Here is a 21502-nt window from a genome sequence, read left to right on the forward strand (position 1 = left end):
TCCCCTGGGGCGGGGAGCTTCACACCCGATAATTTTGTGGATCACGGGACACCTGGGGACCCTTGACACCTTCTGAGATGTCGCAGCTGTCTCCAAGTGAGCGGGGTTGAGTTAATTACGGCCCATCCGTCGAGATGGGTACCTTCATCTTAGGTGTGGCTGTCCCCGTACTTCGGAACGGAGTTTTCACAGCTCAGCTATTCCGCGAGGGGGGACATGGGCATGATAAAATCCACATCGCAGGATTTGCCTCTTATCAGCCTCTTCCCTTATCTGCAAACCCAGTTTGTAGCCTCTGCACCTGCGAGGCCGCTCTGTGCAGCGCTAGCAAAGCCCCAGGTGGATTGTTTGAGCCATTAGCACCCACGGTCCAGTCCCCACCTCTCCACCAATACCTCCATATCCCCACCCACCCATTATCCCACCCACACCCCTCTTTCACGCCCCAAATCTCCCTTCAGCCCCCGCTTCTTGCCACAAATCCCCCTACATCCCTCATCACCCCCTACTTCTTCCAGGCCATTTTCACACCCCAAACCCCCCTCAGCCCCCTTCAGCTCCTCATTAACTCCCCCCATCCCTCCCCTTCCTCACCTCCACCCCATCAATTCCCACTCCTCCTTCAGCCCCTGAATCCCTCCTCAGCTCCCTCACACATCAATCCCTGCTCCCAATCCCCCCGCAGCCCCAAATCCCTCTCCATCCTCCCGTCTCCCCCCTCGCCGAGGGCGGGCCGTCCCCGTTCCCATTCCCGCTGCCTCTCTCCCTCAGGGAGCGGCGGCTCGGGCGCTGCCGGCCGGGCCATGTATGCGGGGCGCAGGCGGAGGAAGCCGGTGCCGCGGGTGTGAGTGAGGGCTGCGGGGGCCGGGGGAGGGCTGAGGGGGTTCCCCTTCCCCGGTAACTCGGCTGTGCCCGGCAGGACGCGGCCGGGCCCGGCCGAAGGCGGCGGCTCCAACCCGTCCAAGCGGCACCGGGAGCGGCTGAACCGGGAGCTGGAGCGGCTGGCGGGGCTGCTGCCCTTCCCGCCCGACGTGGTGGCCGGGCTGGACAAGCTCTCGGTGCTTCGCCTCAGCGCCGGCTTCCTGCGCGCCAGGAGCTTCTTCGGAGGTAAGGGATGGGCGCCTTTCCGCCGCTTCCCCCTCCTCGCCATTCCTGCCGGGATTGTGTGGTGTCCCCCTGCTCCCTAACCGCGGTTCCTGTCCCCTCTCTCTCCAAAACACTTCGTGTGTTTGTTTTCCTCCACAGAGCATTTTCTACTTAAAATGTTTTAGTTTTATGGGGTTTCCCCCACCAAAAGTTTGTTTTCTTTCCCTCCCAGAATCGTGCTGGTTTTCCCCCCCTAGAATTTTTGGGGCTTCCTCCCCAAGTTTCAGGAGTTTTGTATTTTTCCCTCCTCGAATTTTGTGGGATTTTCCCCTCTCACATTTTGGATTTCCTTCCTCGAATTTTGATAGGCTTTCCCCTACTTGACTTTCGAGGGTTTTCCACCCTTGAATGTTTGTGACTCCAACAGCGTCGATTGTTTGGGGGCTTCCCCCTCCCCCCCGAAATTGATTCCCTCCTTCCACCTCGCATTTTGTGAGATTTCCCTCTCCCCCTCCAATTTTGCTGTTGTGGTGGGGTTTTTTTCCCCCTCTCGAATTTTGGCTTCTTCCCCCTCCCTGCCCCTCGAATTTTGGGGCTCTCCCCCACCCGAATTTTTTTTTTCCCCCCCTCAAATTTTGGTGGGTTTTTACCTCCTCGGATTTTGTGTCTTTCCTGTCTTTACCCCCCTGGAATCTTGTTTCCCCCTCCCCCCGAATATTTTGTTCTTTACCCCCTCCCCAGAATTTAATCCCGTACCCTTCAGAATTTTGGTTCCTTTCCTCTGGAATTACTTTTTCCCTCCTTTCTAACCCACATTTCCTCGCTGTGCCGTCTCCAGCTGCCAGGCTCGGAGGGATCTGGAGAGGTGAAGTTGGTTTTGTTCGTGGGCTCCGCTGAAGGAGGGAATCCCGGTTTCTGCGGGAGGGTGAGGCAGAGCCCTGTGCTGCCCGGTTGGGAAGCTTCCCCACGGAAGGGACTTCTCCTGCTCTGTTACGGCAGGCTCGGTGTGCTGGCAGTGAGCAGTAATTCCCTGTGATGTGCTTGCAGGTTACTCAGCAACCTTTTATTTTTGGGAACCGTTCCTCCGCGCTGTGGTAGTAATTAAGAGGAGCCCTCAGGAGGGCATCGAGGCATCCCTGGATTTGCCTGGTGGAGTAGCAGTGGCTCGAAACTGCTGCGTTTTCAGGTCACAGAAACACCGCGATTTCTCATTGAATACATTAAAATGCTTCCTTTTTCTTTTTTTCCCCTTTTCCACTCTCTTTTAACCCCGCTTAAAGGATTGGCAAGTGGGTGAGCTGGGAAAGGAATGGCCTGGGAGAGTTGCTTGCCTTGCAGCACCAGGAAATTTACTGTTCTGAGATTGCCTCGTTTTTCCTTTTTTTTTTTTTCTTTTCCCCCCCCCCGCCTCATTCCATCTGGTTTAATTCCAAGGCACCGATTTCTGTCCATCGGAGGCTGTGGGATGGATGGGCCCCCCCTCTCTCGGCTTTGAGGCAGGTGTGGCAGGCAAGGAGGAAAGCTTCCTCCTTTCAGATGCAGATAGCGATTGCAGACTGAGCTGAGTCGTTCCTGGTGCTTTAAAACAAAATAACAACTGAAAAGGAATCCTTAAGTGGAGCTCTGGGCAAGGTCAACAACAAAACAATTGATTTTAAGTGTATTTATTTATTTATCTATCTGTCGTCCCTGCTTGAGCACTCCCTGAAAGAAGATCGAGGGAAAGCAAGGACAAAATCTGGGATGTGCTGCCATGGATTGTGAGGAGAAACAGCTGGAGCAGGTCTCAGGTGTTGCCCATGATCGCTGGCAGCAATTCACCCAGCAGGGTTATGCCGGCTGTCCCCAGCCGCAATGAATAAATAATTACTGATTTATTAATTATTAATGGACTTTAATGTTATTTCAGCATCTCGGTTTGCACATAGCTGATGTGTGGGGAAGTTTGTACGGTCTTAAAGGTCTTTGATTTTTATAAAGGTACGTTTTTCCTTGGGACATGAGGATTCTCATACTTTATATAGCCCGAAGTGAAGCTGTCCCTGCTGCCTCTCTGCCTGCCTGCGGGCACAGCTAAAGGCCTGCAGTTCGCTGGCAGGAATCAGAGGCTGTCAGGCTGCTCGGTGTTCTGTTGTTTAGTCTTTGGAGTGGTTTAGAGATCATCAAGTGCCGTCTTTGCTAGGCAGGGTTGTTTACCCAAATAAGCCCTTCCTCAGGCTGATGTGCTGGGCTGGTGACTCTGCTGTGGCTCTGCTGCCAGCCCGATGCCGGGTGGTGGCTTTCTGCAGCTCTTTGGAGGAGCAAGGGACGAGAGCATCCTGTGTGTGTTCGTCTACTGATTGCACTCAGTTTTTTCCCCTCAGATCTCTCCGGTGTACCAAAGCAGGAGGCAGCTCTGTGCCGGGCGCTTGCCGCGTGTGTTCAGCAGCTCTGGAGGAGGAGGGATCTTAGCCAAGCTCTCCTTGTGATCCGTGGCGGGGTGGAAGAGGCTCCCTTTGTGGTGGAGCAGCACCGCTGTCCTCTGTGAGATTCCTGGGTGCCTTTCCCTTCAGCCACTGCCCGACTTTACAATCCCAAATTCACACCAGTGCTTCCTTACCATGAAAGAGGTGAGCTTAGAAGGGGGAGCAGGATCACGGCAGGGATGGAGACACTGGGAGAGGTGTCCTGCCAGGGAGCTGGACTCGTAAGGTCCATCCTGCTGGAGAAGTGGCACTTACCAGAAGCCAGCACCTGGGCCAGGAGGACCAAAAGGAGCTGAGGCTGGCTTCCAAGCTGAGGGTCCTATCCAAATATCAGTGCCAGTTGATTTAAAGGCTTGTACCTCCTCCTTTCCCATCCAGGTCTCTTCTCCTACGACAGTCCTCCCAAATGCCTTATTTCTTTTCCCCCTTGGTGAACAAGTGTTTTTAATTCTCATTCACCACTCTAACCTTCCTCCCTGCTCTGCTGGAGGCTCTCTCAGCACATGGGGTTCGGTGGAGGTGGCACTGTGCTGCAGGGCACCTCCCTGGCTGTGCCACCGCCCCGGGGTGTGCACGGCAGGTCACCCCATCTGAGTGCCAGCAGCTTATCCCGTGGTGCCTGGCCGGGCTGCTCCCCTCTAATCCCTCCCTGTTCCCCCCCTTGGAGCCAGGGCCCAGCTGACTGCTGGCTGGGGAGGAGGGGTCCCTGTCTCTGCTGCCTCCCTCACCTTCTGGAAAGGGAGAGAGAAGGAAAGATGCTCCACGGGAGGGTTTGCTGTCTCGCTCTGTGTGAGGATTTCTTATCAAAAAAGGAAGATGCCCCAAAGGCACCTTGTCATGTGGCTGTCGGGTACCATCTGTGTAGCTTGGGCCATTTAAACTCCTGGTGGGAGGTCAATTGGCAGATGTCACAATGACCAAGGGCTCACTTTGCACAAGTGTCCCTCGCAGTTTGTTCCTGCAGCGTGCTGGGAAGGTCATCCACGCTGTGCTTCCCATCCTGCAGCAGGCCTGGCCCCTCTGGTGTGTGAGAGGAGCCGCTGCTGGGCGCTCACTTGCCCCTGGGGGCCAGCTGGGTGTCCCCAGGGCGCCCTGTGACTGTCACAGACCTGTGACAGTGATTGACCTGTGGGAGTTCTCTTGATGCTCTGAATCAAGCCTAGGGTTTATGAGCTGTAGGAAAAGGTCGGTCCGTGGTGCCAGGAACTGTGTGTTTGAACCCCACAGCAGTGGGCTAACCCTGTCTTGAAGTGGGAATCCTTGGAAATGAAGACGCATCCTGCCTGGATGTCCGGGCTTGCCAGCAGCCTCTGGGCAGCTCAGGTGCATCTCTGGCTGAGAGGAGAGGGGGGAAACACCCCGGCACGTGTTGTGGCTGTAGAAACTTTTGGCTCCAGAGAGCTCGTTGGCTGCACAGTCTGCAATTGTGGATCAGAGAGTTGTTTTGGGCTCTGTGTGGGTTTGAGCTCTGCGTGGGGCTATTTTATATGGAAGGTTAAGGCTGTGTATGCAAAACTTAAGCAGTTTTTCTCTCCCGTGTATCTTTAAAAGATAACGCTCCTGTGGATGTTGGGGGCTTGGGTATTTTCCCAGAGTCCTCTTAAAGTCGTTGGTGGCTGCTGTAGGATCGATGTGGAGCCTCGGGGCTGAGCCTCGCCCTTTGAACTGTGATATGAATCCAGATTGTTATTGCTGGAGCTGTGATGGCCCAAAAAGTGCCCGAGCTGCAGTCAGGTCAGGCTGGAAAAGTGCTTTTAATTATATAGTTATTACGGACTACGTAACTGTGCCCCTGAAACCTCTGCTTGGGGTGGGGTGTGTGGGACTAACGCTGCTCATCCCTTCCCTGCCTGCCCTCCCTCCTCTGGAGCTGTTTGTCGAGAGCTGCAGAGAGCTGCAGCAGCGGGGAAGCCTAAGGGCTGGCTTAAGAAAAACAAAGCCTTGTCCTGTGATCACTGTGCTCTCTTAATTGCCTAGGTAATGAGCTGAGCTCGGAGGAGCAAATAGAGCTGGAGAAGTCTTGTGACTTCCCTTAGGTGGGCAGTTTTCCTGCTGCCTGCTTGCCTTGCCCAGTGTTTTTCCCCGACTCCCAGGAAAGCAGCTGGTAGGAAGCTGTGGGAGCTTCCTGGGGGCTGCCTGCTCTGCTGCCCACGAGCACCTGGGCTGTCCCAAGGCTCCTGCAAAGGCAGGCAGGGGAGCAGAGCTGGGAAGAAACTCCAGGCTGAGGTTTTGGGCTGGCTGGGATGATCCTTCCTGGTCTAGAGGAAGGTGTCCCTGTCCAGAGTAGGGGAGTGGAACCAGGTGGTGTTTAAGGCCCCTTCCAACCCAAACCATTCTGTGACTGACATTAAAGCTCCCGAGGGAGGAGCAGTGGGAGAGGGAGGGTTCCAACAGCTCCTGATGCTGCAGGAGGAAGGAAAATCTGGCAGGTCCTTGTCATCTTTGTCCTTGTTTAAACCCCTGCACGTGCTTCTCCCTTTGAGACCCGAGTGACACAACCAAAAGCTACACGTAGGCAAGGCCTCCTCGCTTCTGAAAGCGCAATGAGATCTTTTAAGAGGCCATCCATTATTAACCACGAGTGTTCTTGGAAAGTGGGGGGTCCACACCATTCAGGCAGGGATAAATAATTCATCTGTTTAATGAAATTTTTGCCAACAGGGAGCTGCGGCAGGTATGAAGTTAAGTAAAACTGCAGTATCCATTATGAATTAACAAATGGGAAGTCAGGAAGCATTTGCCAGTGGCTGGAAAATGGGCTTTGAACAGCACTGACAAGAACCCAACTAATGGTTCAGCAAGGCAGGAAGAAGACGGCTCTGTGGCCTGGCATCAGCAAATCTGTGCCCACTGCCCTCACCATTTCCATGGCGTTCTCTAAATTTCCAGTATTTTCTCTTACTAGCAGTAAAACGCAGGAAAAAAACAATTTTTAGGGGTTATTTGATGTGGGGGATGTGTACTGAGCAGCAGAGCCACAGGTTCCTCTTCCTGTGAGCACAAAAAAGCTGGAGAAGTGGATGGGAAAGGGAGATCTGGAGATCCGCTCGTGGGAGTAGAGACTTTACCGTGTGGTAAGACCAGCTCTTCAGGGGATTGGCACACATGACAGAAAGAGAGAGGTGGATAAAAGGCAGTTTTATTAAGAAATCAATCAATCCTTCTCCCAGAGGGGCTGGTACATGCTGGGGTGTTTGGCAGAAGGCTTGCAGGGAGCACCATTACCAAAATCCTTCTCTCCCTATGACCTGCTCAGACTGACTGTGGCCGTGCAGACGGCCCAGCCCTCTCCTGCATCTCTTGAAGAGTCAAGATGCAGTTTGGCTTCCTTCTCCTGCATCAATGCCTGGAGCAGGTTTGGGATTGAGTTGTTTCATTTTCCTGCTTCACAGTCAGTGGCTGATGTGAAACTCCGCTCCCACTGGGAGTTTTTGCTTTGTAGAGGGAAGGGGGTGGGAGATATCCCCTCAAAAATGTTAATTCCTGCTTGGTGGTGCAGAGATTTCCCAGGTCTGCAAAGCAGGTTCAGGAGTTCACCAGCAAACCTGGTAGGCAGTGAGGTGTCCCTGCAGCACCACGTGGAGCAGCTTCCCAGGCTGGGTGCCAGGGGAAGCACCTGGAGAGGGAGGGAGGAAACCCACCCCTGGTGGCCCCTCCTGGTGACACCACAGGGTCAGGCAGCAGAGAGCTGGTGAGCACCGAGTGTGAGGGTGACCACGGGGCAGGGAGCTTGTTCCCAGAGATGGGAGGGATTTTCTTCCTTTCAGCTAAAAGGCTTTTTGTGGCCAAATAGCCTGCAGGGCCTGGCAGGAGCTGTTTCTTGGAAGGAATAGCAGGAAAGCTGTGCAGGCCTTGCTGCTCTCAGGTGACCAGCTTCTGTCTCCTCACCTTTTTCCCTCCAGCAGCAAGGGTGATGCTGGTGGCCAGAGGGAGGGAGCCCAGGAAAAGCCACTTCTCTCCTTTACTTCCCCTCTTTTTTTCCTGCAAGTGCCCGTCCCCACTTTTGCAAAGGCTGCACGTGGTCCTGCTGCCCTAGGTGAAGGCGAGTGCTGTGCTGGAAGTGCGTCCCACCTTTCCTGGTGCCGGGATGTGGGATGCACGCAGGAGGGAGGATGTGGCGGTTCCCTGGCTCGTTCTGCTCCGTCAGCCTGATGTGCTGTGACAGTTCTGCTGAATTGCTGACCCCAGGGGCTGCACGGGGCTATTTATGGACACACAAAGCCGGGGGACACCGGGCAGGATGCCAGCCTGGCGTGGCCGCAGCCAAGAGCCCATCATCTTTGGGGATCCTTGGGTGACTGGTGTGGAAAAGGTGCTGTTTGGCAAAGTTCATGGGGAAACCTCCCTGGGAATTCTGATTTATCCCTCACACCCTGGTGGTTGGATCCTGTTTGGTGGCAGGCATCCCCACCGAGGACAGTGGGCTGTCCTCTGCTGTTAACATGTCCATTCTGGCCCTGATGCTGATAGCAAAGCCTATTTTTAGGCAGCAGTTGGGATCAAGATTTCCTTTTGCAGGGGCGATATCAAACCATTAAACCAGAGCCCTGAGCAGAGGGCAGCACCTTTAGCTGCTCTCCTGTCAGCCAGGTTTATTTTTATCTCTCACCTCCAGCACAGCGGGCTGGGAGCTCACGGAGGAGGACTGGAGACCTTTAATAATTCATAGCTCCCACATTTTGCACCCAGCAATCGGAAAAGCGAGTTTCTGGGAGAGCGCTGGCACAAACCTGCTCCATCCACCCCACAGGGCCCTGCCTGGGTGCTCTGGCTGCTCTCCTGCTGCTCTGCCTGATGGCCTGTCCATCTCCGAGGTTTTGTGCAGGCTCCAACCTGGACAGGTGACCCTGGGTGGTCCCTTGGGGTGGGGAAGAGTGAGGCCACAGCAGCCTGTGCATGTCCACCCCAGCTCGCTTGGGCCTGACCCACAGTTGTACAAACACGTGCTGTAACCTCAGGCCTGGTGTCAGCCCATCCCTGGCCAAACAGCTCCTGAAATTGTCTGGTCAGGCTGAGCTCAGGGAATTCCCCAGAGCTCCCAGAAGCAGCGGCATTGCTGCTGCATCAGGTGTTTTCTCTAAGTATTAGAACCAGGACATGCTTTGCTTTTGGTTACAGAGTTTGTGTCCTGTGCCTGGTGGAAGAACTTTGTCCCCAAACCCTGGCTCTGGAACATCCATGTTTTGCAGCATCTGAGATCCTTCAGGACCGGCTCCATGTGGATGGAGGAGCTGAGTTTCAGCAGCTGCTTTGGCAGAGCAGAGCCTGTTACAGAGCCTGGTTTTGTTTGTGTGCTGGTGGCTGTTGCCTTCTGACTCGCTGTCCAGTTGCTTCCAGGGTCCACTCGATGCTGCCATCACCTCTGAGCCTGGCAGCCCTGCAGCACACGCAGCCCAGGAGCTGGGAAAGGCAGATCCAAGAGAGCTTTTGCTCCCTCTGTGCACTGGCATGCTGGTGCACTGGTGCCTCACACCTTTCCCCCTGGGTCCCAGTGGGAGCAGCTGGTTCACCAGAGGCCAAATGCTGTCCTTGGTCCTCGTGGTGCTGGCAGGAGGCTTCCCAGCTTTCCTGCATGGGAAATGCATGTCATGCAGAGGTGTGTTGTCATCTTACCCTTTAATTCTTAGCCACACCAAAACATCCCCAGGATTTATTCTCTTGGGGAATACCGAGCAAAATTTATGGGCGCATCCTTCAGTTCAGCTGAGTGACAGATTCCCTCGTGCATGTGGGTTGTGCATCGACCGCTGGCAGATCTCGGGTGCCTGTGTCTGGATCCATGTGTTTTCTGTGTTGTTTTTCTCCCACTGTGAGCTGTGGCTTGCCTTAATTTGGTTGAGTAAACCCACTGTGTTGCTGAACTGTAACGAGACATCACTGGCTGAGCTGTATCCTTCAAAATGGCATGTTCCTGATCCTGGAAGAGTGGGATTTGCTGCAGTGCCTCCTGTGTAGGGCAGAGTCCTGCTGCTGTTGGCCAGCATGTGCCCAGGTGGTCAGGAAGGCCGTGATGTGGCCACAAGGCCAGGGCAGTGACTGTCCCCTGTGCTGGGCATTGCTGAGGCTGCACCTTGAATGCTGTGTTCAGTTTTGGCCCCTCATAACAACAAAGACATTGAGGGGCTGGAGTGTGTCCAGGGAAGGGAACAGAGCTGGGGAAAGGTCTGGAGCACAAATCTGATGAGGAACAGCTGGGGGGGCTCATCCTGGAGAAAAGGAGGCTCGGGGGGGACCTTCTGGCTCTGCACAACTCCCTGACAGGAGGGAGCTGGGCTCTGCTTCTAGGGATCGAGGGACAGGACAAGAGGAAATGGCCTCAAGTTGTCCCAGGGTGGGTTTAGTTTGGGTATTAGGAAAAATTTCTTCTCAAAAGAAGTCAGGCATTGGACCAGGCTGCCCAGGGCAGTGGTGGATTCACTGTCCCAGGAGGTGTTCAGAAGACCTGTGGATGTGGCACTTGGGGACATGGGCTCATGGTGGGCTTGGCAGTGCTGGGGGAATAGTTGGGCTCAATCCTGGCATTTTTTCCCCATCTTTAACAGTTCCATAATCCTGTGATTCTGATGCCTACCTGCTTTAAGGATCCCTGGCTCTAACTGCTTTTTACCTGTAGGTTGTTAAAAGTGGGGCAAAAGGAGTGGGGGAAAAAAACAAAACTCCAGACCAAAGCAGTTGAGGGGTGGGGAAACACCCTGTTAAAATCGACTCTTGTGAGGGGCAAAGCAAAGGGCTGTCGCTGCGTGGTGGCTTCCCTGCATTGTCCAGCTCTGCAGCGTTCCAGCTGCTGTGGCAGTGTGTTCCTGCAGCACTGATATCCCCTCCCTTTCTTTGGTGCAGTTGCCCTGAAGAATCCTAGTGCCAAAGAGGCCCAGAGGGACGGAGACTGTGCCCCCGGACCAGCTCCGGGCTCGGCAGCGGTGCCTGAGGGTGAGCTGCTCCTACAGGTTAGTGCTCCTCACAAATGCCTTCGAAGGATGTTCCTCTTGTCCCCCTTCCAGCTCCTTTCAGTTTTACCCCAGAACCAGGCTGTTGTGTTGCTGATAGCAGGTGATCTGTGATTTCATGTGGCGTAGCTCGCTGTGCTTCTCACTGGGCAGAGGTTTAAGACCTCCAAAGGTCCCTGGGGCAGAAACTGTGTTGCTTCTCCCCTACTTTTCCCATTATTCCTGGAAAAAACTGCTATCTGTATATAGTCCATATGTAGGGAACATCTTGCTGCATTTCTGAGCGTGGAGATTGATCTCTTCTGCTTCTGCACTCTCATGTGTGAGTGTATCAGAGGTGTAATGTGGGAACCAAACTGAGCAAGGTGTTTGAGCACAGTTCTCAACATGGGCACTCTGGTCCTCGCTCAAGGACATTGTCCAAACACTGGTGAAAACAGGGAAGAAAACATCCTGGAAGTCTTCCCTGATTTTGAGGAGGCAATGTGTGACACTGAGCACACAGGTGCTGAGGAACCATGTGCTTCTCCCTTAAACACAGGGTAGGTGGGTGTATCCCAGGAGCTCTGATTTTCCCAAGTGGGCTCCTTTGGCCATGCTGGAGACAGGGCTGGTGGTGCTGCAGCTGCCATGGTTTATTCAGAGATGCCAGGAGGTCACCTTCTGTCCCCAAACTGTGCACAGTGAATGGGAAGTGGTAAGGCTCTGGCAGCATGAGGTCCTGCAAGGACGCAGGTCTGCTGTCCCTGCCTGGCACCCGGGCACGGGCTGTGGCACCATCCCCTGCCTGCCTGGCCATCCTCCAGCACAGGCTGAGCGTGCTGGGCAGCCCCAGCTCCTGTCCAAATGCTCACTCAGCATGAAGTGTAATTACTGTCCTGCCTGAGGGCTGAGGAGTTCTGTGTCTGGTGAGAGAAGTGCCAAAGCCAGCCCAGTTAATAACCAAACAAATGGGGGTTTCCCTCAGGATATAACAAAACTGCTCAGCAGGGCTTGCTGGGGGTTGATGTCCTGCTTGTCAGCCCCTCCCATAGTTGGGTACCATCCTTTTAGAGGTACCAAAGTGGGTCTTAAAAGCTGGTTCAGCTCTCTCAGGGCTCATCTCATCTCTGTGACCCTGGATGTGGTTGGAGCTCAGAATCTGCCTCCGTGCCCCCAAGGAAACATTCCCACATACTTATAAACATACTTCCACCTGGTCTGTCACCTCTGATGGCCGAGCTTCCTTTGTCTCTTGGTCCACTCTGATTCTTCCCCTCTCCTCCTCCTGAAGCTGCTCAAAGGGTTAAAGTGCATTTGGCAGCACTAATTAACCTCTGCAGCGGATTCCCACACACTGAGATCAAGCCCAGTAAATAGAGAGAGCGTTTGTGCCTGGAATAAAGGGAAGGGAAGGGGGGAGAAACTCTGACCTGGACAATGAAGCGGGAGTTGGCAGCAACAATAGCTGGACTTGGCTGAGACTGCACGCCAGGCCCTAATTAGTGCTGGTGTCTGTACATTATGAAGTGGGGGAAGCAGGCCAGGGCTGGCTACTGTGGCTTCCCTGCCAGGTTGGTGTGGTACAGGATGGTTTGGGCTCTGAAAAGCCCTAGGGCCCACACTGCAGGAGCCTTGCCTTCCAGAGGGGTCCTGCTGCCAGGGTGTCCCCATGGGGATCTGCTGCCCTTAGGGAGGTGTGGCCATGTGGTGGTGTCAGGGCAGTGAAAGCTCTTCAGCTTCTGGGAGGGTAAACCAATGATTTTCATGGGCTTTCACTGCCTTTGCTCTTAGGCAGCGCCATGGGCTTGAAGGTGTCTGCTGGGTGACTCTCAGGATTTTCAGAGCTGGGAAGCTGAGCCAGAGTGATGTCTGCCAGCTGGGCTCAGGGAGCACTGCTGTGGGCCTGCTCTCAGCCCTGGCAGTGGGGTGGCAAGGTCTCCAAAGCCCTGGGCTCTGTGCCACAGAGGCTTGCAAGGGTTGGTGCTGTGCCTGCAGCACTTGAGGATGCTTGCCTGGACCCTGCCAGTGCCTATGTTAGCAGTGTTCTGCTGCCTGTCAGCTCCTGCCTGCTGCCAGCGAGCAGGGATGGAAAGCCAGGGCTCCTGGAAAGCAGCTGCGTTCCCAGACTGGTAGGGAAGCTCCTCTGCCCCTTCTAGTCTTCTCCAGGTGTAAAGGACACTGTCAGCCAGCACCCTGGTCCCTTCTCCTGTATCCTGTCCTGCCAGCTTGGGGCTTTTAGCTCAGGGAAAACACCCAAATTACTTCCCAATGTATTCAACTGGTAGGAATGAGCCTCTTGAGGAAGACAGAAGCTCTGATCAGCTCAGCCCGTTCCTGCCAGGAAGCCTGGTGCTCCCTTGAATATTGACTTTGCAGTCCTGGAGCTTGAGAAGTGGGTGGAAGGGCCTGTGAGATGTGGAAGTGTGTAACATTAAAAATGCAATGAAAACTTCAGATTGATGGCTGCATTTGCTCTTCTCTGTGGGGAGGCCTTGGGGCTTCCAACCCGTGTGGGCAAAGCAGCTTTGGGTGTTTGTTTTGTAAAAGCAGAGCACAGCATTCAGCCCTGGGGGGTGTGGGGTGTGCATGAGCCAGGGAGGGCTCTGGAGGAAGTGATCTCAGAGGTGGTGAACTTAGAGGGATTCTCCAGCCTAAATCATTCTGTTATGTATTGGCTGAAAGCAACATGTACTCTGGGGTCACCCACAGATTCTGTGGTTTCCCTCCAAGTTCAGGCACCAGCCTCAGCCTGAATTCCCTGCTGCTTTGGAGGAAATTGGCTTGTTGGAAATCAGATGGTTTTTGCTGGGATTTCAAATCCAAACCCTTATGCTTCAGCTTTTGGCCTTTCCATTTCCACTGGTTAAGGCCCTTTCAACACTGGCCACCTTGAGGAGGGAGCGGGCGGCGGAGACAGCACCTTCCTTGGCCTTGCTCCTTGCCCATGGACAGTCCAGGCACACTGTGGTCCTTCTCCAGGCCACTCCTCTGGCACCTGGGGTGGCCACACATGGCTGCCAAGGCCCTCAAGGCTCATTTCCACCAGAATGGACCGGCTCCTGATGATGTCCACTTTCATCCTGCAAGCAGTTCGGAGGTTTTTGTCTGCTCCCTGCACAGGATGAGGACACATGTCCAAAGCGGAGTCTGAGTGAATGCTCCCAGGATGGAAGCACAGTTTTCCATCAGTCTGGATTAGGATAGCCTCGGGCAGCTGTATGGAAGAGCTGCATGACCTCAGAGAGTCCATCTGTGGTGGCTCGGCTGCCTGCTAGCTGGGCCAGCCAGGCTTTGGGTGACCAGTGTCCTGCTGGAAAAGTGATGTGAGCGTGGCCTGCACCTGCTGATGTCCTCTCTCCCACAGGCACTCAATGGCTTCGTGCTGGTGGTGACAGCAGAAGGGCTGATATTTTACTCCTCGCATACAATCCAGGACTATCTGGGATTTCATCAGGTCGGTGCGACTCTGAGTTGCTGCGGGGAGTCGATTTTTCCTTGCTGGTGGAGAATAGCCCCACATTGCCTGCAGGGAGGAGGCCCTGCAGGGATCACAGGGCCTCAGGGGGCTGTCTGGGGCTTTTCCTTGGCCTTGGGAATTTGGACCCCAGATGCCAAACATGGTCACTGGTGGGTGACAACGGGCTTCATCAGCCCATGGATACTTCCCAGGAGCCACACTGATGTGCCTTCATGGGGTTCATGGCTGTGGTGAGATGTCTGGGGTTCCTTGCCCTGCTTGCCTTGGGCACCCAGGTAACCTGGAAGGCACTAGATCAGATTGGCAGGGAAGTGGGACTTGCCTGCAGTCCTTCAGCTGCTGTGGTTTGGTGTCACCCGCACACAGCTGGCTGTCCCCAGCACCTGGGGTAGGTGAGAACTGTCCACCTGGGCGCAGGGTGTAGGTCCCAGGGCATTGTTCTTTTGGGAATAGTGTAGGGATGGAGTGGCCTTGCTGCTGTTTTGTTCCCAAATCAGTGTTTTCATCTCATCTCTTAAGTCAGAACTAGGATTTTGAGTTATGGGGATGTCTCAGGGAAACTGCATTGGCTCTTTAGGATTGGGGGGAGCAGGGCAGGCCCAACACGGGCCTTAGAGCCAGATGTGCTGTCTGCTTCCACCAGCATCAGTTCTGGGGGAAAGTTTCCAACCTCACTTAGGCAGGACCCATTTGAGCACCAGGGAAACTGGGTAGGATAAAACCAGCTGGGGCTGTGGGACACGAGAGCTGGCACTGGGGACAGGCTGCAGAGCTCACAGGCGGTGTTTCCCCTCTAGACAGAGGTCATGCACCAGAGCATCTTCGAGCTGATCCACACTGAGGACCAGCCGGAATTCAGGCGCAACCTCCACTGGGCCCTCGACCCACCACGCGCTCCTGAGGGTGAGCCTTCTCCAGAAGGTAAGGGCAGGCTGGCCAGCTCTCCAGGGCTGCTGGCAGCCCAGCTCCCTGTCACCACCTGCACCCATGTGGCTCAGGCCATGGCTTCATCCCAGTGTTGCGGCTTTTCCCCAGTTTCTGTGGCTGTGCTCGGCAAGCTGCTGCAGTGCCCAGTGCTGGGGACCTCCAACCCTCACTGGGGTGAATCCTGGCTTGATCCTCTCTCAGTGCCTCTCTTCCACAGTGGGGAAGAGTCTTGGCTCTTCTGCTGTCATCTACAAGCCGGATCAACTGCCCCCAGAGAACTCCTCCTTCCTGGAGAGGAGCTTTGTGTGCCGCTTTCGCTGCCTCCTGGATAATTCCTCCGGCTTCCTGGTGAGTACAGACCCTCCACAGCAGGAAAGGGGTAGGCTCACCACAGGGGTTCATGCCACCACTGGAACAACCGCCTGGAAAGACCCAGTGCTCCTTCTGCTACGAGCAGCACCTGCCTGTCTCAGCAAGGAGACTTTTTCCCTGTTTTTCATGGGTTCAGCCTGTACCTACAGCCTCTCTCTCCCTGTGGGTTTTGTTCCTCTCTTCTCAGAAATGCTGAAGCTGGAACAAAAGTGCTTTTCCTCCACGTGTGTTGCTTGGCTTTTCTGTTAAAAGCATGTCTTAAGATCAAGTAGGTGGTGTTCATCCCCCCTCCTCTCTGCACTGGAGAGCACAGGGTGCCCAGAGCAGCTGTGGCTGCCCCTGGATCCCTGGCAGTGTCCAAGGCCAGGTTGGACAGGGCTTGGAGCAACCTGGGACAGTGGAAGGTGTCCCTCCCGTGGCAGGGGGATTGGAACAAGATGATCCTTAAGGTCCATTCCAAATCCAAGCCATGCTGTGATTTGATGATTTTATTTACACCAGCTCTGCAGACAGACATCTTGCTTTCTGTGCAGCTCTCCTCCTTCTCTTCCCTCTCCATCCACTTTTCTGCATGACACTGAGCTTTTCTTCTCTTCCCAGGCTTTAAACCTTCAAGGCAGGCTGAAATTCCTTCATGGGCAGAACAAAAGGTCTGCAGATGGCTCTGCCCTGCCCCCCCAGCTCGCTCTGTTCGCCATCTCCACGCCCCTGCAGCCCCCGTCCATCCTGCAGATCCAAACCAAGAACATGATCTTCAGGACGAAGCACAAGCTGGACTTCACGCCCTTGGCGTGTGATCCCAAGTAAGCAGCAGAGTTTCCAGTGCTCCATTCCAGACATCCCTCCCTGGTCGTGCCTCTGAACTGGGTGTGCTCTGTCTCTCACAGGGGGAAGATTGTCCTGGGCTACACCGAGGCGGAGCTGCGGATGTGTGGCACCGGGTACCAGTTTGTCCACGCTGCTGACACGCTGTACTGTGCTGAGAACCACGTCAGGAGTAAGAGTCTCCTCTCCTCCCTGGTCACTTGTGCTGATGGGTGTGCTGGGACTGGGACAGCTCTGTCAAGCCTAGCGGCTCTTTCCCCGCAGGATGCTTTGCTGTGCGGCTGCTGTCACCGCGGGCAGCTCGGGGAGGAGCGTAGTGAGGGGTGTTCAGCTGGGTTCTGTCCCCTGTGCGTGCCAGCCGTGCTCCCGCCGTTCCCAGCTGGGAAGGGCGGCGTGCCGTGGTACAGCCCTCGCGCTTCCTCCCGGCAGTGATGAGGACGGGGGAGAGCGGCCTGACGGTGTTCCGGCTGCTGACCAAGGAGAACCGCTGGAAGTGGGTGCAGGCCAATGCGCGGCTCGTCTACAAGAACGGCGAACCCGAGTACATCGTGGTCACGCAGAGACCCCTCGTGTACGTGCCGGGCTGGGATGGGGTCAGCCTGCCTTTTTCCGTGCCTCTGGGATGTCCTGAGCAGGGCAGGATGTTGGATTTGTCATTGCTGCTTGTGCCTTTTAAAGGAGCAGCCGTGGGATGCGGCGGTTGGTGCTGTTCAGCCACATCCCCCTCTGCAAGGCCACCCCACAAGTACGGGGTGATGCCTGGTTGTGCTGCAGATGGGTGCTCTGGGTGTGTATTGGTGTGTGAATGCATGCTGGCTGTAGCAAAGGGGCTGCGGCTTGAGGGGTCACAACTGCCTGTCACAGAAGCACTTTGTGGGGTGGGTTTGTGCACGTGTCAGCCACGGTGTCTTCTTCCTGCCCTGCAGAGATGAAGAAGGAGGAGAGCACCTTCGGAAACGGTCCATGCATCTTCCCTTTACCTTTGCTACGGGAGAGGCGCTCCTGTACCAAAGCGCCCACCCTCTCCCGGGCTTCCCTGATCCTTTCCAGAGCAAAGGGAAACCCGGCAAGTGCAGGAAGCCCTCCTGCAGCCGTGGAGGGCGCTCCCAGAAGAACGGCGCTGACCCCAGGTCTCTGCTGGGCACTGTGATGCGGCAGGACAAGGCAGTGTACGCCTCCCACCCGGCTCTCACTCCCAGCCCTTCCCTCAGCAGCACTTCCCACCTCGGGAATGTGTCCTTGCCAGGTGCAGGAAGGAATGCCTGGAGTATGGGCACTGCTCCAGTTTCCTCCAGGGGGAACAGCCTCAAAGAGAAGCTGCTGGATTTGCAGCAGGAAGACCCTCTCTTGGCCACTCTGGACTCGCTCTCAATTAAGAGTGACGAGAGCTGTTCCAACAACGAGCTTTTCACTGCTCTGGAGGGCCTGGGCTTGAACGCTGAGGACCTGGAGCTCCTGCTGCTGGATGAGAAAATGGTGATGGTCAATATGGACCCAGACCACCCATCCCTGAACAACAGCCTGGTCAGCAACCAGGTTCTCTCCTACATCCCCTGCCCTCTGGTGAAGGAGCACGAGGGAGGGCAGCAGGTCTGTCCCCTGCCAGGCACGTCCCCCAGCCCACAGGGAGGCACTGCCCCATGCCACACGACGAACAAGGACTCGAGGTACTGCCTGGCACAGCGTGCAGGGCGGCCCTGCACTGCCTCGGGCCAGCCCCCTGTCCCGCTGTGGGATCAGCCCCTCAGTGCTGTGCCAGGGCTGCTTCTGGAGCTGGCTGAGCAGGAAGAGCCGTCCAGTGGCTCCCAGTGGAGACCAGCTGGGGAGAAGGCTCTGCTCCGCTTCCTCCAGCCAGCGCCGAGCACCCCATGGGACAAGGCCCCCAGCTCAGCCCCGGGAACCCCCTGCCTGCAGGGGTCGCCCGGGGCCCAGCAGCTGCAGGGTGGCTTCCCAGCCGTGCAGCCCCTCCAAGGGGATGCCCACCAGTCCTTCTCCCTGCCCAGCCAGCGCCAGGCCCGCGTGGCACTGCCCAGCCGGTCAGAGCGCTGTCACTTGCTGGTGAACGGGGTGTGTGGCCATGGCCCCGGCTCCCCTCCACGCCCCAGCCCGTGGCAGGACTATGTCTCCCCACTCCTGGGGTCTCCAGCTCAGCCTGGCTCTTACGGCCTCAGCCATGACTTGATGTCCCAGCAGCAGGGCTGTTGGGGCCCCAGGCCCAGTATGCCCCCACAGCACTTTATCCTGAAGGGATCCTGCGGCGTGGGAGCTGCAGGCACTGGGGACTCCTGGGAAGAGGTGGCTCCATACCCCCATTTTTTTCCCTCTTCCTGCCAGCTTATTCCCGAAAAGCAGCTGAGCCCTTTTCCCTCTGTGCCCCAGCACCCTTTCCCCAGCTCAGCTGCAGGGCACTTTGGGAGCATCGGCAGCCCTCTGGACACTCTGAATTCCTGTGGAACACGCACCTCTGCACTGAGCCAGGAGGGCAGGCACAGGGTAAGGGCCTTTTTCCCCTCTGGGGTTCAGTGTTCTCTGTGCTGGGAATGTGCCCAGCCAGTCCTAATAGCCCCCTGCAAAATGCCTCACCACTGTTCTCTCTCTCTCTCTCTCTCTCCCTCTCTCTCTCTCTCTCTCTCCCCTAGCCCCACAGCAGCTGTGGTTTGCCCAGCTCTCCCAGGGGATTGCCCCAAGAGCACCCGGTGCTGGGGGGAAGCCTGGCACTGCCCTGCCAGCCTCAGCCCCGGGCAGAAGTGCTGCCAGATCCCCCTCACGCCTCCAGGGGAGACTTCTGTCTGTAGAAGAGTCTGGAATGGACAAAGCAGGACTGTTCCCTGGGGAAGGAGCTCCCTTCAAGCTGCAGATAACAAACCTTCCCCACTGCTGTGCACATCCTGCTGGTGCTATTGATGGTGGTTGCTTTGGCTCGCCTGGGGGTTTGGGCCCTTTTCTCACCTTCCCACCATTCTGCTCCGTGTGCTGTTCCTGTGGAGGTGTCCCTGGCCTGGGGAGGGACAGCAGCAGGGCAGGCTGACACATTTCCCAGGGCACTGGAGCAAGCTGAGCTGTGGTTGCAGGTCAGCCCATGAGTGCAACCAAAGCTTTGCATTTATGTGCACAATCCAACACGGATGCAAGATTGATGTGCCCAAAAGAAAGAGACAGAAAAGGTTTTTACCTCTGGTATTTAAATTTCCTGCCATCCCAGCCAGGCACCTGTGTATGTGGCCACGTTGTACAGATTTTGCCTGTTTTATAAGGAAAATGAGCCCTGTGTTGTGTTCTCGTGTTGCTCTGGTCCTTCCCCACCCCAGCTTTCCCTGTGTCCCAGGTGTTCCCACTGTTTGGGTTAGAGCTCCTGTAGCAAGCACCCTGGGCTTTGCTGTACTGTACAAGATATGCCCAGGTTGGCTGCTGAGCTGGTTTTCTCTGGGTGCTGGCCTCTCAGGTACCTTCAGGCTTCCAAGTCTCAAAGTTTTCAGTTAAAAACCAGAAATTTCAGTAAGTAAAGAAAATAAGTATAATGCTACTTAATTGTAAGTAAGTACTGAGAGAGTGATGTTTTCCCACAGGAAAAAATCCCCTATATGTGTGTATATAACATGAGCTGACAGATTTATTTTTATGCCAGTCCAGTGGAGGGAAAAACAACCTCTTGCCATCCCAAAGCAGCATCCTGTGGACTGGGATGCAGAGGTTGTTTAAAAGATCAGAAACACAGTGACCCTTCAAGAAACCTGACAAAGCTCATCCTTCCTCCTGCTTGCCCAGCTTTGGATTCATGTGAATTCCTACTGGTTTTGTTTCAATAAATGGTTTTGGAGTTCCTCCCTGATGTCCCCTTGGCTGGTTGTGTCTGTGTCTCTTCCCAATCTGGAGCATGCCATGGTTTGCTGGCTGCAGCACTGGAGCCCAGGCCTTGCTACTGGTGACCTGGGTTGGAAGGGATCCTAAGGAGCACGTGGAGCCTTTGGGATGCACACAATCCATCTGCCAGCTCCTGCCATGGATGCTTGAAAGGAACTGGGAAATTTGACAGAGAAGGGTGAGTGTATTAAAAAGATGTACAATATTTTTATATAATAACAATATATAATAATAACTATTACATGTATACAAAGTTACATGTAGATATATTGAGATATATAATATATGTATTTATAAAGTGTCTATATATAGTTTCTACTGTGTAATAGAAAACATCTTTTAGGACAAATTACCTGATGCTTTTCCCTTGCACTGTCATTTTTCAACCTGGAAATTAGAAAAAACCACAGGTTTGTCTTTTCTGAATGCTGAGTTTTTCAGCATTCCCACCCCTACCCAGCACCTGCTTTTCCTTAGCAAAGCAAGGCGGTTTTGTAACACTTTTGATGGAGATCTGCTGGGAGCATTTGATCTTTAATAGCTTCTGTACCCTACTCTGCTTTTTCCTCCCTGTTCTTTCAGAGGAGCTGGCTCTGGGCAACACCACCTGTGACAAGGGTGATGGAGGCACAGCACCAGAGCATCCCTGGGGGCTGCAGGTCAGTGACTTCCAAAGCTCCGTTGGGTCCCAGACGCTGAGCACAACCTGCCCGCTGCCAGACTTCCTCCTCGTGCCAGCTCCTGGATGTGTGGGCAGCTGTTCCACGAGCAGCTGCCTTGATGGGCTCCTCCTCTTCCATGCCACACATCTCCACAGCACCACGAGCTTCCCCGCAGCCTGGTGACCTCGGGAGGCCTGCACCCTCCTGGCTGTGTCACCAGGGCGCCGTGCTCAGTGAGCACAGCGTGGATTTGTCCAGCATTGTGTCTGTGAGGTCTGTGGGGCACAAGCCATGGTTTCTGTGGAGGGAGGTGCCCTCTGCTCCCAAAGTAGGCCAGCACATCCATAATTTATGCCCATCCTCACGCCAGCTGCTGCCTGGCTTCCCCTGGGCCTCATGGCATTGATTTTTGGCACATGGGGCTGGCCCAGGGAGCTGGGCTGGAGGAAGACTTCCTGCTGCAGCAAGGGAGAAAGCTCTGTTCATCATCCCAGCATCTGCAGCCTGCCCTGAGCTGCAGTGGTGTAAAAGGGGAGTTGGGCAGCTGTGCTCTGGTTTGCACATCTGGAGGGAGCATAGTCCCATGGGGCATACTGATTCCCAGGAGCTGGATGAGGCCGAGGAAGGTGTGAGGAAAGGGTGCGGAGAAATACAGAACCATAGAATATCCTGAGTTGGAAGGATCACTGAGCTCCTGGCCCTGCACAGGACAGCTCCGAGAATCCCACGGTGTGCTTGGGTTTGGGGGTGCTTGTGTAGCTCTAAGCTCAGGAAAGGGCAGGAAGGGCTGTGGAGCTCCTTGCAGCAGGGTAAGGTGCGCATACGGAGGAGAGCGGAGGGCATTTATTTGTTTGCCTCTTTCTCCTTTCCCTTCCTGCCTGCTGTTTTCCCAAATGGCAG

The 21502-nt window shown here is 55.2% G+C and overlaps 1 protein-coding gene across 5 annotated transcripts; it reads left to right on the plus strand.

Moving 5' to 3' along the window:
* Positions 1–582: 582 nt before the first annotated feature.
* Positions 583–19908, plus strand: LOC104694604 (aryl hydrocarbon receptor-like). Of its 5 annotated transcripts, XR_005602404.1 has the most exons (12): positions 583–844; positions 920–1107; positions 10389–10495; positions 13842–13931; positions 14753–14876; positions 15100–15230; positions 15855–16057; positions 16142–16251; positions 16509–16650; positions 17006–17746; positions 18459–18572; positions 18719–18810. XR_005602404.1 is itself a non-coding variant. In XM_039555497.1 (11 exons), exons 1-11 carry the CDS (start codon positions 804–806, stop codon positions 18872–18874), a joined length of 2859 nt encoding a protein of 952 aa, XP_039411431.1. In that variant the 5' UTR covers positions 583–803; the 3' UTR covers positions 18875–19908. The 5 variants fall into 5 exon arrangements, 4 of the variants coding, with proteins under 4 accessions (XP_039411431.1, XP_039411432.1, XP_039411434.1 ...); XM_039555497.1 differs by having other exon boundaries at positions 17006–18572; positions 18719–19908; XM_039555498.1 differs by having other exon boundaries at positions 14753–14858; positions 17006–18572; positions 18719–19908.
* Positions 19909–21502: the final 1594 nt, after the last annotated feature.

This window comes from Corvus cornix, chromosome 7 (genome assembly GCF_000738735.6).
Source record: "Corvus cornix cornix isolate S_Up_H32 chromosome 7, ASM73873v5, whole genome shotgun sequence".
NCBI classification, from domain to species: domain Eukaryota; kingdom Metazoa; phylum Chordata; class Aves; order Passeriformes; family Corvidae; genus Corvus; species Corvus cornix.